A 13,878-nucleotide genomic window follows, 5' to 3' on the forward strand; every position below is an offset into this window, starting at 1 on the left:
TATGAGAATAGATGAAGACACAGACACACACACAAAGGACAACCTTGTGAGGACCGAGGGAGGAAATGGCCTAGGAGAGAGGCCTCAGGAGAAACAACCCTGCCGGCACCTTGATCTCAGACTATTAGCCTCCAGAATTGTGAGAAAATAAATGTTTATTGGTTAAGCCCCCCTGGTCTGTGGTAATCTGCTATGGCAGCTCTAGCAAACTAATAAAACTGGTCAAAAAAAAAAAAGAGAAAAATCACAAACCCTGACACCAAAAGTTGGCAAAGATACTACAAGAAAAGAATACCATATACAAATGAATGTCACTCAAAAACACAGATTCAGAAACACTTAACATACTAGCAGACCAAATCAGCAATATATAAAAGAATCATGACAAAGTGGGGTTTAACCCAGGAATACAAGATTGGTTTAACACTCAACAACCAGCACCTCCCTGGTGGTGCAGTGGTTAAGAATCTGCCTGCCAATGCAGGGGACACAGGTTCGAGCCCTAGCCTGGGAAGATCCCACATGCCACGGAGCAACTAAGTCCCTGTGCCAAAACTACTGAGCCTGCGAGCCACAACTACTGAGCCCATGTGCCACAACTACTGAAGGCCGTGCTCTGCAACAAGAGAAGCCACCGCAATGAGAAGACTGCATACCGCAACAGAGAGTAGCCCCTGCTCAGCACATCTAGAGAAAGCCCGGGCGCGAAAACGAAGACCCAGGGGCTTCCCTGGTGGCGCGGTTGTTGAGAGTCCGCCTGCCGATGCTGGGGACACGGGTTCGTGCCCCGGTCCAGGAAGATCCCACATGCCGCGGAGCGGCTGGGCCCGTGAGCCATGGCCGCTGAGCCTGCGCGTCCGGAGCCTGTGCTCCGCAATGGGAGAGGCCACAGCAGTGAGAGGCCCGCATACCGCAAAAAAAAAAGGCAGGTGCTATTGGTCCAGGACAAAAATATGGAAGAATCTTAGTGCATGTTTACCAAGTGAAAGAAGCCAGTGTGAAAAGGCTCCATACATTTATACGACATTTTGGGAAAAGCAAAACTTTGGAAACAGTAAAAAAAAAAATCCATGGTTGCCAGGGTTTGGGGTGGAGAAGAGGATATAACAGATGAGGGCACAGGGCATTGTTTGGGGTGGGGAGGCTATTCCTGATGGTCCTGTGATCGTAGATACCTGACACTGTGTAATGTCAAAACCGTAGAACTTTACAGCAGAAAAAATGAGCCACGATGTATGCAAGCTTTAAAAAAAAAAAAACATTTAGAAGATCAAGGGATCCCAGGAAGGAATGCAGACTGTTACAAATGGATGAAACCGCCTCACTAAATGGGATGGGGGAAGGTGCTGACCTAAGTAACTTCAGGAATGAGTGGATCCCTAAGACTAAAGGCAAAAGAACAGTCCCTAAGACTAAAGGCAAAAGAACACTACACAGACCCATACTGTAGTTGGTAAAATTGTTTCCCGCTGGTACTGGTTAATTCTGAAACCGCTGTACAGGCAGACCTCATTTTATTGAGCTTCACTTTATTGTGATTTTTACAAATCAAAGGTTTGTTGACAATTCTGCGTTGAGCAAGTCTGTCCGCCCCAGTTTTCCAACAGCATTTGCTCACTCCATGTCTCTGTGTCACATTTTGGTAACTCTCACAATATTTCAAACTTTTTCATTATTATCATATGTGTTACAGGACCTGTGATCTTTGATGTTACTACTAGGACTCACTAAAGGCTCAGATGATGGTTAGCCTTTTTTAGCAATAAAGTATTTAATTAAGGTACATACATTTCTTTTAGACAATGCTGCTGCACACTTAATAACTACAATATAGCGTAAACATAACTTTTATATGCACCGGAAACCAAAAAATTCATGTGACTCGCTTTATTTCAATATTTGCTTTATTCTGGTGGTCTGGACCCGAACCTGCAATATCTTAGTTCTGCCTGTACATATACACTGGAACTGAACGATTAAGTGAACGCACGGTGGATGCTGGGAGCTAGGTTTCTCACTGTCAGAGTGAGAGTTTACAGATAAACAAAGGGCAAAGTGTAGACTGATCTGATGGTAATGATTAGAGTTGGGGACATCAGTAGGAACTCACGTTTAGCTTAGTATAGATACAGATGGTTGTATATAGAAATATATACGTATGTGTGCACACCAAATCCAATGTCATGAAGCTTTTGTCCTGTTTTCTTCTAAGAGTTTTATAGTTTTAGGTTTTACATTTAGGTCCTTAATCCATTTTTTAAAATAAATTCATTTATTATTTATTAATTTATTAATTTACTTTTGGCTGCACTGGGTCTTTGTTGCTGCACGCGGGCTTTCTCTATTTGTGGCGAGCAGGGGCTCCCCTTTGTTGTGGTGCATGGGATTCTCACTGCGGTGGCTTCTCTTGTTGCGGAGGACGGGCTCTAGGCGTGTGGGCTTCAGTTGTTGTGGCGCACGGGCTTAGTTGCTCCGCGGCATGTGGGATCTTCCCGGACCAGGGCTCGAACCCGTGTCCCCTGCACTGGCAGGCGGATTCTTAACCACTGCGCCACCAGGGAAGTCCCTTAATCCATTTTGAGTTAATTTTTGTATATGGTGTTAGGTAAGGGTCCAACTTCATTCTTTTGCGTGTGGAGATCCAGTTTTCCCAGCACCATTTGTTGGCAGGACTATCCTTTCTCCATTGAAAGGTTTTAGTTGGGAATTCCCTGGCAGTCCAGTTGATAGGACTCCACGTTCTCACTGCCAAGGGCCTGGGTTCAATCCCTGCTTGCGGAACTATGATCCCACAAGCCATGTGGCATGGCCAAAAAAAAAAAAAAAAAGTTTAAAAAAAAAGAAAGGTCTTAGCAACCTTGTTGAAAATCATTTGACCATATATGGGTGTGTTTCTGGGTTCTCTGTCCTTTTTTTTTTTTAATAAATTTATTTATTTAATTTTTGGCTGCATTGGGTCTTTGCTGCTGTGTGCGGGCTTTCTCTAGTTGCAGCGAGCGGGGGCTACTCTTTGTTGCAGTGTGTGGTCTTCTCATTGCAGTGGCTTCTCTTATTGTGGAGCACAGGCTCTAGGCTCGCGGGCTTCAGTAGTTGTGGCACTTGGGCTCAGCACTTGTGGCTCACGGGCTCTAGAGCACAGGCTCAGTAGTTGTGGCGCATGGGCTTAGTTGCTCCGCGGCATGTGGGATCTTCCCAAACCAGGGCTCAAACCCGTGTCCCCTGCATTGACAGGTGGATTCTTAACCACTGTGCCAGCAGGGAAGCCCCTGGGTTCTCTGTTCTGTCCCATTGGTTTATGTCTGTCTTCATGCTAGGAACACACTGTTTTTTTGTTTTTGTTTTAATTAATTAATTACTTTATTTTTGGCTGCATTGGGTCTTCATTGCTGTGTATGGGCTTTCTCTACTTGTGGCAAGTGGGGACTACTCTTCGTTGCAGTGTGTGGGCTTCTGATTGCGGAGGCTTCTCTTGTTGCAGAGCATGGGCTCTAGGAGTGCAGGCTTCAGTAGTTGTGGTGCATGGGCTCGGTAGTTATGGCGCAAGGGCTTAGTTGCTCTGCAGCATGTGGGATCTTCCAGGACCAGGGATCGAACCCGTGTCCCCTAGCATTGGCAGGCGGATTCTTAACCACTGTGCCACCAGGGAAGTCCCAGGACCACACTGTTTTGATTACTTGTGCGTTGTAGTAAGTTTTGAAATCAGGAAGTATTTGCCCTCCAGCACTGTGCTTTTTCCAAATTGTTTTGGTTATGCAGGGTGCCTGAGATTGTACATGAAATTTAGGATGGATTTTTCTATTTCTGCAAAAAAAAAAATATATATATCATTGGGATGTTGATAGGAATTGCATTGAATCTGTAGATTGCTTTGGGTCATACTGACATTTTAACAATATTGTGTTCCAATCCAGGAACATGGGATGTGTTTGTGTCTTATTTCTTTTAGCAATGTTTTGTTGTTTTCATTGTACAAGTCTTTCATCTCCTTGGTGAAATTCATTCCTAAGTATTTTATTTTTGATGCTATTGTAAAAAGGATAAATTTTATGTTATGCATATGTTTATCACAATTAAAGAAAAAGAAAACTAAAAAAACTTACAGACCAGGGACGGAGACAAATAATACAGGCATTGAAGTGGTGGGATAGGTGCACCAGGGGGCAGGGCTGGGCTGTGCAGGGATACGATGGACAGCTGCACAGGTGGTGCACTGCACAACTCTAGGGGTTGCCACTCATATATACGATGATGCTGTATCAAGCAGGTGAGGCTTGATTATGCTGCATAACAAGTGACTCTACAATCTCATCAACTTACAGCAGTAAGGATTTCTTTCTTGCTCAGGCTGTATGTCGACCATGTTGGCTCTGATGGCGTCTCTCAGGCCTCCAGGCTGATGGAGAAGCCCTTCTCTGGAACACTGCGGTCCCAGAGCAGAGGGAAAAGAGAGCAGGCTGGCTCCCACGCTGGCTCCTACAGCCCCTTCACTCCTATTTCACTGTCTACGTGTCCAGGGTCAAACTCGCCATCAATGGGGTGGGAAGTGGAACGGCCACCAGAGAGGGGCAGCCTCTTGCAAGTGTTAGAGGACGCCTGAGAACCATGCACTGAGGCAGGCCCCCCTGGAGGGCACCCTCATGGTCCTAGCAGGGAGCTGAAAGGGGAGGGGGAGCTTCCTGCAGGAGAGAATATCTGGATGGCCACTGGTCATTGGGGGTTGATGGTGCAGGCCAGCACAGCTGTGGGGGACCATGTGGGGCTCTGTGTGCAGCACGCAGCCCCAGCAGTGGCAGCTTATGTGCTTCTCAGGGGGAACACCCCATGGGGAGCTCTCCAGGTCTGATGTTTGGGGCCTCTAACCAGGAAAGGGTCCTGGGAAGCCACAATCTCTCGGTCACCAGAGGCCAGCCTTTCTAATGTGAATCCTTGAACTCCCTTCTTGAAACGGTTTCTGTCCTCTACTCAAACACTGACCATTTGGGATGAAAGGGCCTTGAACTTGCAATTGCATCCAATAAACACAACGTCCACCTCTTGCCAGGGTATGGTAACTTCGAGTTGGAGTGGTTGCTGACCGTCCGCTGGGCATGTGGACAGGCTCCTTGCACTGCAGGAAGGAGGCACCCATGAGCTTCCTGCTCCACTCAGAGGGCATCCTCCACTTGTCTCAGCATCAGGACACCTGGGGGATCTGGGGAAGGGGAGCCTCTCGAGGGTTCACATCATGGAGTCCCCCAGGATATGAGACATTTCTCTGAGGCAGCCCTTCCAGAAGCTTCCATTCATTAAGCTGATTAACATTAAGACAATCAGCCTTTGAGGTTTCATCTTCTCTAAGTGGCCCATTTGAATACTTTTCTGTCATTTGCCTACATGTTCTCCCAACTTTTCCTTGCAGATCTCCAGTCCTTCCATGGCCTGGAGATTAATCCCGTTTTCCACTTGGAAGCTGTTGCATCCCAAGTGCCTGTTGATGATGTTCTCCCGTGAAGAGCTCCTTTCTCTTTCTGTAGAAGTAGGCAGAACTGGCCACATCTTGCTTGGGTTTGAGCAGATTCCGTGTCGAAAGTCATGGTGGCTACAGTCAATCTTTTCCTCAAGCTCCCTCTCCTTTGCAAAGCCTAGCATTTTCGTGCGTTCAGTACGCAGAGCTACCCGGAGAAACGATGCTGACAAAAGGTGAGATTTTCCACAGGGGCTGGAGGAGGGGCCCGAAGGGAGAAGCCACCGTGAGGGCCTCGCTTTGGCAGTGAAGTGTCTTTTGATGGATGGCAGCGTGCCAAGCTCTCCAATAGGCTCGGCCGGGCAACGGCCGTCATCCAGTGGGTACACTGATTGGGTTTGACATCCTGTTACTGTCCCCAGAGCACCACAAAGAATGGCCAGCATCTTCTGTGCTGCCGAAATTCTGGAGGAGCAGGAGGGTGGGCTGACACGCCCCTTCCACGCACAGGGAGGGTGTCCTGGCCTCCGTGTGGAGCAAGCACCGCTCTCCAGTTTGAAGAGGGAACGGAGGGCACGGAGGCCGGGAGTAGAGGGCCTTGCCCACTGGGCCCAATGCAAAAGAGTGGATGGAGCTGGGATTGTGGCCACCCAGGCAGCCACCTTTTTCCTCCCAGTTCCTAGAGGTGTTTTGTCCTCGCCGGCTCTCAGTCCGGTCTCTCCTCAGTCCGGTCTATCCAGTTCCCTGAATCTGCTCATGCTTCAAATCAGATTCTCTAGTCCTGACTGAAAGCGGAATGCTGCCCAGGGCAAAACAGTGATTTCTGACCTGTCACTCTTGTGCGTTCCACAGGTGGTCACAGGGAGGCTATGAGCAAGGGGACAGGAGCAAAGCACACAGAGGTGTGAGATAGGCAGGGTCCACCTTCTGCCCCCCAAAGGAGAAACTCCACACCTCCCTCAGTTGTATGTTCTTGGGGCCCCTCACTCCCAATCCAGCCCAGCCTAACAGGGCCTCCCTCCACACCGGACCCTTAAGCCCTCTCCCCAACTACCTGGAGGTTAAGCTAGAAAGCACCACCAGCCCCCACTGGTGAAACTTGCTCCCCAACAGCAAAGGCATGAAATCTCCAGATTTCAAAAACATGTTCTTCCCAATCCTTAAGCTTTTTCAATCTAGCGAAGAGAGCTTCCCTTTCTGACCCAACCTGCAAATAATTGTTTGAAAAATCTGAAATACCCGAGGAAGACTCTGCCTGCCATTACATAAAGTTTGGGGGCAGAAGCCATCAAGCTCAGAGCCTGCGAGTCATGTTCGTGTCACCAGGTGACACTTCTATCATCAGATCGCAGGTTCCATGGCTCAACAGTCAGGCTCTATTTTATTAACCCCACGGTTGTTCCACTTTGATATGCTGACCAAAGAACAAGTCCCACCCCACCACTACCTGTGTGTGGAGAAGGCCATGCCATCCACCACCTGTGTGTGGAGAAAGCCAAGGCCTTTGTGGCCCCAAGTGCTTCTATGGCAGCACAGCCTTACGCTAGATTGAGGACACCAAGTATAAAAAAATTCCTCCCCTTCCACCAGCTTGGGGGCCAATCCCAGACAGGTTCTCCTTTCCCTAGAAGCCCACAAGGTGAGGCAGATTCCAGCTGTGAAGAGATGCTCATTAGGACCAATTGCTCACCTCTGGTTTGGGTGAAACCAAACTGTTGCCCAACTTCAGCCGAGGTTGTTCCACCCTCACCCAACCCTCCATTCCCCAAAAAAGGAGGCACCGATCAGTTTACTGCAGCACTTTTATTTCCTCACAATGACGCATTGCTGGGGCCTAATGTTCTCACATGACAGTAGAAAACCAAAATCTGTTGTCATCTCTTAGAGAATTGCGTACAAAAACCTTACATAAATTAAAAGAATGAATAAATTTACAGGTGTGAATGCGAACTGTTTTCCAACTCAAGGTAAGTAACAACCCACGGTGTTCTGGCGGGAAAACTTCGGTAAGAAAGGAAAGCAAGTCCTAAGGCTCAGACCTTCCCAACCCCGTAAGACCGGCAAAACAGAAATGACAACTGGTTCAGGACTCCTGCCAGCCTCTAGAGAAATCCTGGAATAGGCAGCTCTGACACATTAATACCCTGCACAGATCGAGAGACTCCTGGTCTCCCAGATTCTCATCAAGCCATTGGATTTCTCTTCCATAAATGTGTTCTCACCTCAGCCACAAAGTGACGGAGCCGCGTGTAACTAGGGGTTTAAATCAAAGATATGCACAGGATATTAAACATATACCAAGGGAAGAGTTAACTTGAATACAAGGTCAAAATCAGCAACAAGTTCTACAATCCAGTGCTGATATCAGATACAAGCTTCTAGGACAAATTTCTTTTCAAAGGCTTATTCCAGTTTCATGAGGCTAGCATGAGGTGTATACATTTGCCAAGGCAAATTTATACTTCTGAATTAACTCATGCAGCAAATGCTACGCATCTGCTCGCAGTCCGTTTAGAAGCATTTGCGGTGGACAATGGAGGGGCCCGACTCGTCGTACTCCTGCTTGCTGATCCACATCTGCTGGAAGGTGGACAGTGAGGCCAGAATGGAGCCCCCGATCCACACCGAGTACTTGCGCTCGGGAGGAGCGATGATCTGGAAAAACAAGAACATGGTTTTAGTCAGTGGCATTGTCTTCCCAACAAGGCCTCCAAGCCCAAGCCCACAGCCACCTCTGACTCACCTTGATCTTCATTGTGCTGGGGGCCAGAGCCGTGATCTCCTTCTGCATCCTGTCGGCGATGCCGGGATACATGGTGGTCCCACCAGACAGCACTGTGTTGGCATACAGGTCCTTCCGGATGTCGACATCACACTTCATGATAGAGTTGAAGGTAGTCTCGTGGATGCCACAGGACTCCATACCTAAGAGACAAAGCTCTCTCTCAGCGGTCACGTTCAAGGTGAAAGGCACCTCGGCTCTCAACAGCCTCAGACGGAGGTCATGCTGCCAGCCTGACACCTACCCAGGAAGGAGGGCTGGAAGAGCGCCTCTGGACACCGGAACCGCTCGTTGCCGATGGTGATCACCTGACCATCAGGCAGCTCGTAGCTCTTCTCCAAGGAGGAGGACGACGCGGCGGTGGCCATCTCCTGCTCGAAGTCCAGGGCAACGTAGCAGAGCTTCTCCTTGATGTCACGCACGATTTCCCGCTCGGCTGTGGTGGTGAAGCTGTAGCCACGCTCCGTGAGGATCTTCATGAGGTAGTCTGTCAGGTCCCGGCCAGCCAGGTCCAGACGCAGGATGGCGTGGGGGAGGGCGTACCCCTCGTAGATGGGCACCGTGTGGGTGACCCCATCCCCAGAGTCCATGACTATACCAGTGGTGCGGCCAGAAGCGTACAGGGACAGCACAGCCTGGATGGCCACGTACATGGCCGGAGTGTTGAAAGTCTCAAACATGATCTGCAAGAAGCAACAGCTCCTTAGTCAAAGGAAGGGACCCAGGACCACCCCATGCTCACACACCATGCCAGCATGCCACAAATGTGAAGTGTGAAGAAAAGAAAAAGAGGCAAGCAGAAACACAAATAAGAAACCTTGAGACTTCAGGGAGGAAATGCCAGAAGAACAGAACCCTGGAAATAGTGAAAGAAAAACTTGAATTTCAAAAATCAAAACTCAGCATGAAATGACTTGTGAAACAGATGGAACGGCCCAATCGACCCGGCCACGCTTACCTGGGTCATCTTCTCACGGTTGGCCTTGGGGTTCAGGGGGGCCTCCGTCAGCAGCACGGGGTGCTCCTCGGGGGCCACACGCAACTCGTTGTAGAAGGTGTGGTGCCAGATCTTCTCCATGTCGTCCCAATTGGTGACAATGCCGTGCTCAATGGGGTACTTGAGAGTCAGGATGCCACGCTTGCTCTGGGCCTCGTCGCCCACGTAGCTGTCCTTCTGCCCCATGCCCACCATGACGCCCTGGTGTCGCGGACGCCCAACAATGGACGGGAACACGGCCCGGGGAGCGTCATCCCCAGCAAAGCCCGCTTTGCACATGCCAGAGCCATTGTCGATGACGAGCGCGGCGATTTCTTCTTCCATTGCGATCTACTCAAAAATGCAACCAACTCAGGCGCGCCCTGGCCCAGGAACGGCCCCTGCACAAATGCCCTCGCCGCGAGACGTTCCGCCTCCCCCCGACCAGCCGCCCCGGCAGCAGAGTAACCGTCTGGAACCGGGGCCGGCTTTTATGTAACGCCCCCAACAGCGTCATTCCGCGAAGATACGTACGGGGGCTCTCAGTACTGCGGCCCAGGCCCGGCCCGGCCCCGCCCTGCCCCCTCCGCCGGCAGCACCCCCACTGAGCCCTCCATGGACCCGCCGGGGCGCGTCCCACCCTCACCCACTCCACCCCGCCCGGCCACCCTTTGTTCCCGACGTCGGCGCGGCCGGGCCTCTGGGGCCAGGAGCGAGAAGCGGGCCTGCGGAGGGGCGCGGGGGCCCGGACACCAGGCCGGGCCACGCAGGCCTGGCCACTTACCGGCGGAGGAGGCGGCCGTAGGACGCGGAGGAACGAGCAGACAAGCGACGAGAGGACGAGGAGCGAGAGCCGGCTGCAGCGAGTGAGATCGACCACGGTCTCCCCCGCCCGTATTTAAGCGAAGCGGGGCGCGCGCGCGGGCCGGCGGCGCGCGCGGCCCCAGAACATGTCCATATATGGCGATCTTTCCGAACGCCGGGCGCCCATTGGCCCGCCCGGCAGGGGCACGTGGGGCCCCGCGCCCGGTCCCGCCCCCCACCCGCACCGCCCCCAACCGCCCCGCCCGCGCCGCCCCCGCGCGCCCGAGACCCTGCGAGCGAGACCACTCGCGGGCCGGCGCGGGGGCGGGGTGGGTGGGCGTCCCCGGGGATCGCAGGGCGGGGTGCAGAGGATGCCGCGGAGCTGACCCGCCGGCCCCGCCCCGCGACTGCCGCGCGCTGTTGGGGAGGGCCCGGCTGCACCCCGAAACCGCCTGGCCCGGGGCTGGGCGGCATTCGGAGCCGGTTGTGCGCCCGCGGCCGGCCCCGCAGGGGGGCTTAGCTCCCCGGGCGCCTCCTTCGAGCTTTCTCCCCGAGGCTCTGCAGGCCGCGAAGGCGGGTTCCCGGCGCCGGGCTGGGGGAGGGGAGGGTAGTGGTCCCCGCCGGCTGCCCATGCGGCATTGTGGGCCCCATGGTCTGGGGGAGTCCCGGGGAGCCGTGACCTCGCCCCTGTCACGATGGAAAGGAGCCGCCCGTCCCCTAGCGCAGCCATGACCGCGTAGTCCCCTCCGCCGGAGTTGGGGCGCTCGGGGTCCCTGACGGTGCAGAAACGGGGTCCCTGACGGTGCAGAGACTGGCCCCGTTATACCACACCCAACACATCCTGACCCTCAAACCGCAAGCCCGATTGTCCCCAGGCGGGGGCTCCACTCCGGGTTTGGGGCCACCCCCGCCCCGTCCGTTGGGGAGAGGGTGGAGCTTTGTTTCACTTTAATCATCTTTGGGCATCGTAGGGGAACTGAGGCAGGGAAAGAGTAGTTTTGACTGCCTGAACGGTCAACTCACCCCTAAACTTGAGAAGGGGAACCCTCTCTTCTGTTTATGACACTAGGAGTAAACCCAATGGACCCCGGCAGCCCTGGGGCTGTGGTTTTCCCGGGTCCAGGGCGCGCCCTTTTCCCCAGGAGCCTGCTCTTGAAGACCTGTCATCTCTGGCAGGGTCCTGGTCACACCTGCTGCTTCCAGTGCTTTCGTTATGCCCGGAGGGAACCAGGTACTACGGTTTCCTTGGACTTACTTGTAAGCTTTCGGGATTGCTCAGTACAGAATTAAACATCAGAGGAGGCATGTGTAAGAGCACACTGGCCATGAGGGGTGACAGTGGTGCCGGACTGAGTGATTCTGGGGACTCGTCCAAGGTCCGGGTGCGCTGGGCTCTACCCGGGCTGGTGTCTGATAGGGGGCGAGGCCGGGCGCCCCAAGAGCCCTGAAAGGTCAGTTGGTGTCCACATCTACCTTGGGCTAGGTAGGTAAAGCAGCCGCCCAGCCCACCTGCGGACTGCAGTCACCCAGATGCCAAGGCCATGCCTATGGCCACCCATGCCACCAGGCCTAGCTGGGTCCCAGACTCCCCAGACTCCCCAGACTTTCCAAGGGTGTAGGGCAAGGCTACTGTCCATCAGGTGTGTGCTCCACCCATGGAAGCACCTGGGGCTGGGCCTCCGGAAAACCCACCCTTACAGGCGCTCCTGGGCACAACCACCGGCCTTCAACCCCCAGGTGGGGGCGTCCGTGTGCTAAGAAGACTGCAACACTGGGGGTGCCAAGATGTCACACACGAGAAGTGGGAGGTATCCAGTATCCAAAGCGTCGCGTCCTGTGTCTGCCCACCCCGCATTCCACTCAGGCTCCCTCGACTGCGGGGGCCTCCCCTCCTCGGACTCCAGTTCCCTCTGGCACTCCTTTGTCTGGTGTGCCTGGGCTGCTTCGTGGGACAGATGGGGAGGGGGCAGAGGCCGTTGGACCAATGTCCCCGTCCCCCCTTCCTTCTTTCCCACCTTGCAGTCCGCAGGGCGCTGGGTGCACGGCCGAAGGGTTGTGGGGGGAAGTGGGGCGGGGCCTGGGAGCCCCGAGATTTCCGGGGCTTCCCCCTTCGGTAGGCCGCCAGCCCGCCACCCGCAGGGCCGGGCTGCGGGGGAGGGGAAGGGGCGCTCTCAGCCGGCCTGGCGCTGGCTGGGGTGGGGGAGCAGCTTCCAGTTCCGCGGCTGTGTCATTCGGCGCGGTGGGGCGGGGGTCAAGGTGAGGCCGCAGGTGTGCGGGTGCGGGGCGGTGGCGCGCGGCGCGGCCATATTTGGCCATTTCGGCGCGGCCGGAGCCCCGCCCGCCGCCCGGGAAGCCGCAGCCTGGGCAGCCCCGTCCCCGCCCGCCGCCGGCCCTGAGTCACCGGCCGGGCGGGGGGCGGAAGTAATGGACTGGGGGCGCCGGGCGCGCTCCTAGCCTTATTTAGTCAAGGAGGCCGCGGATTGGCCGGCGGAACAAAGGGGCGGTGGCGGGGGGCGGGGCGGCCCCGGCGCCTTCGAGGAGGCGGGGTGGGGAGGGTACCGGCAGCCTCTCCCACCCTCAGCGCGGGCCTCCGCGGGTCCGGTAGACCCCGCTGCATCGCGTCACGCCCGGCCCCGAGAGTGCAGGGTGGGGGTGCGCGCGGGCCCAGAGGTCACGTGGCCCGGGCGAGGGGAAGCGGAGCTGGAGGTTTGGCGGTGGGGGGGCGGGCAGGGGGCGACGACCCTCCTGGGAAGCACCATCCGGAACCAGGAGTAAGTGGACGCCGTGGGTCCAGGGACCGAGCCCCAGATAGAGCGAGACCTCCAAGCCCCGCACAGGGGGTTGGGGAACGCCTCATTCTGCGCTGAGATTTTTCTGTTTTGCAATCGGGCAGTGCGAAGCCTCGCCCAAGGTCATCTCAGGGCTGTGCTCATGGAAGCGCACGGCTGCCCCCACCCCTCCTGAAGCTGGAGAGGCCCTGGAGCCCCTTGGGAGGGGACCACACGGATGTGGCAGCCCCTGGCTTGGGTGAGCAGGGAGGCCCTGGGAGGAGGGAGAGAGTCAGCAGCTGCACTCCTGCCCAGAAGTGGGTGTGTCCTTCCCATCTTGAGGATGGAGACTTGGGGCTCAGAGAAATGATGTGAGTTTTTTAGCCCAGTGCTGGTTTGGTGCATTTATTGTGACCTTGCTGCATCTCGTTTCATCTTCCATCCATTTAACGGCTGAGAAGACTGGTGCAGGGAGGTGGCATCACCTTGCAAGGAAGTCTGGCGTAGCTGAGACTTAGCCCCAGGCCTCCCCAGCCCTGGACACTGCCAGGCAACCCCAGCTCAGGGTCCTTCCCTTGTCTCTCCCTCTGACACCCACACCAGCCTGGCGTCTCCTTGCTCCAGCCTCCAGGGATGCTTCCCAGGATCCATGTCACCTCTGCACCTGGTAGCCTGACCCCCAGCCCATCACCCCACCCCTGCCTCCTGCCTCTCTCCACCTCCCAACTAGCCAGTTACTTGCCAGGCAGACAGGGTAGGGAACTTGGTATTGAGTCCCCCTTCGGGCCTTTGCCTCTGCCAGGAATGTCTTTCCTTCCCCTCCCTCCAAATACAACGTGGGATCCTGAGTTGGATCCTGGAACACAAAAGAAGACGGTAGTGGAAGAACTGGTGAAATCCGAATAAAGTCTGGAGTTTAATTAATTAAGTACCAGAGTCAATCTCTCAGTACAATTGTACCATGACTGTGTAAGATGTGAACATTAGGGGAAAACGGGTAGAGAGTCTGCAGAAATGCTAATACTGTCTTTGTGACATTTGTGTAAATCTAAAATTATCTCATAATAAAAACTTCATTTTAAAAATGCCAAGGAGGACTTCCCTG

At 54.4% G+C, this 13,878-nt stretch overlaps 1 protein-coding gene across 1 annotated transcript; it reads right to left on the reverse strand.

Moving 5' to 3' along the window:
* Positions 1-7,227: 7,227 nt before the first annotated feature.
* Positions 7,228-10,109, reverse strand: ACTG1 (actin gamma 1). Its single transcript, XM_081220373.1, has 5 exons — positions 9,986-10,109; positions 9,184-9,552; positions 8,470-8,908; positions 8,187-8,368; positions 7,228-8,098 (listed from the first exon to the last, which is right to left on the reverse strand). The coding sequence occupies exons 2-5, from the start codon at positions 9,544-9,546 to the stop codon at positions 7,955-7,957; spliced, it is 1,128 nt and encodes a 375-aa protein (XP_081076499.1). The 5' UTR covers positions 9,547-9,552; positions 9,986-10,109; the 3' UTR covers positions 7,228-7,954.
* Positions 10,110-13,878: the final 3,769 nt, after the last annotated feature.

The sequence above is a fragment of the Mesoplodon bidens genome (assembly GCF_964165515.1).
Source record: "Mesoplodon bidens genome assembly, chromosome: 19".
NCBI classification, from domain to species: domain Eukaryota; kingdom Metazoa; phylum Chordata; class Mammalia; order Artiodactyla; family Ziphiidae; genus Mesoplodon; species Mesoplodon bidens.

Bases quoted from the DNA above. Each gene is read 5' to 3' on its own strand.
- ACTG1 (XM_081220373.1), bottom strand. From the start codon at position 9,546: ATGGAAGAAGAAATCGCCGCGCTCGTCATCGACAATGGCTCTGGCATG. The intron at 8,909-9,183 runs GTAAGCGTGGCC...TGCTTCTTGCAG, and splicing joins ACCGTGAGAAGATGACCCAG to ATCATGTTTGAGACTTTCAA. The intron at 8,099-8,186 runs GTGAGTCAGAGG...TTGTTTTTCCAG, and splicing joins CCAGCACAATGAAGATCAAG to ATCATCGCTCCTCCCGAGCG.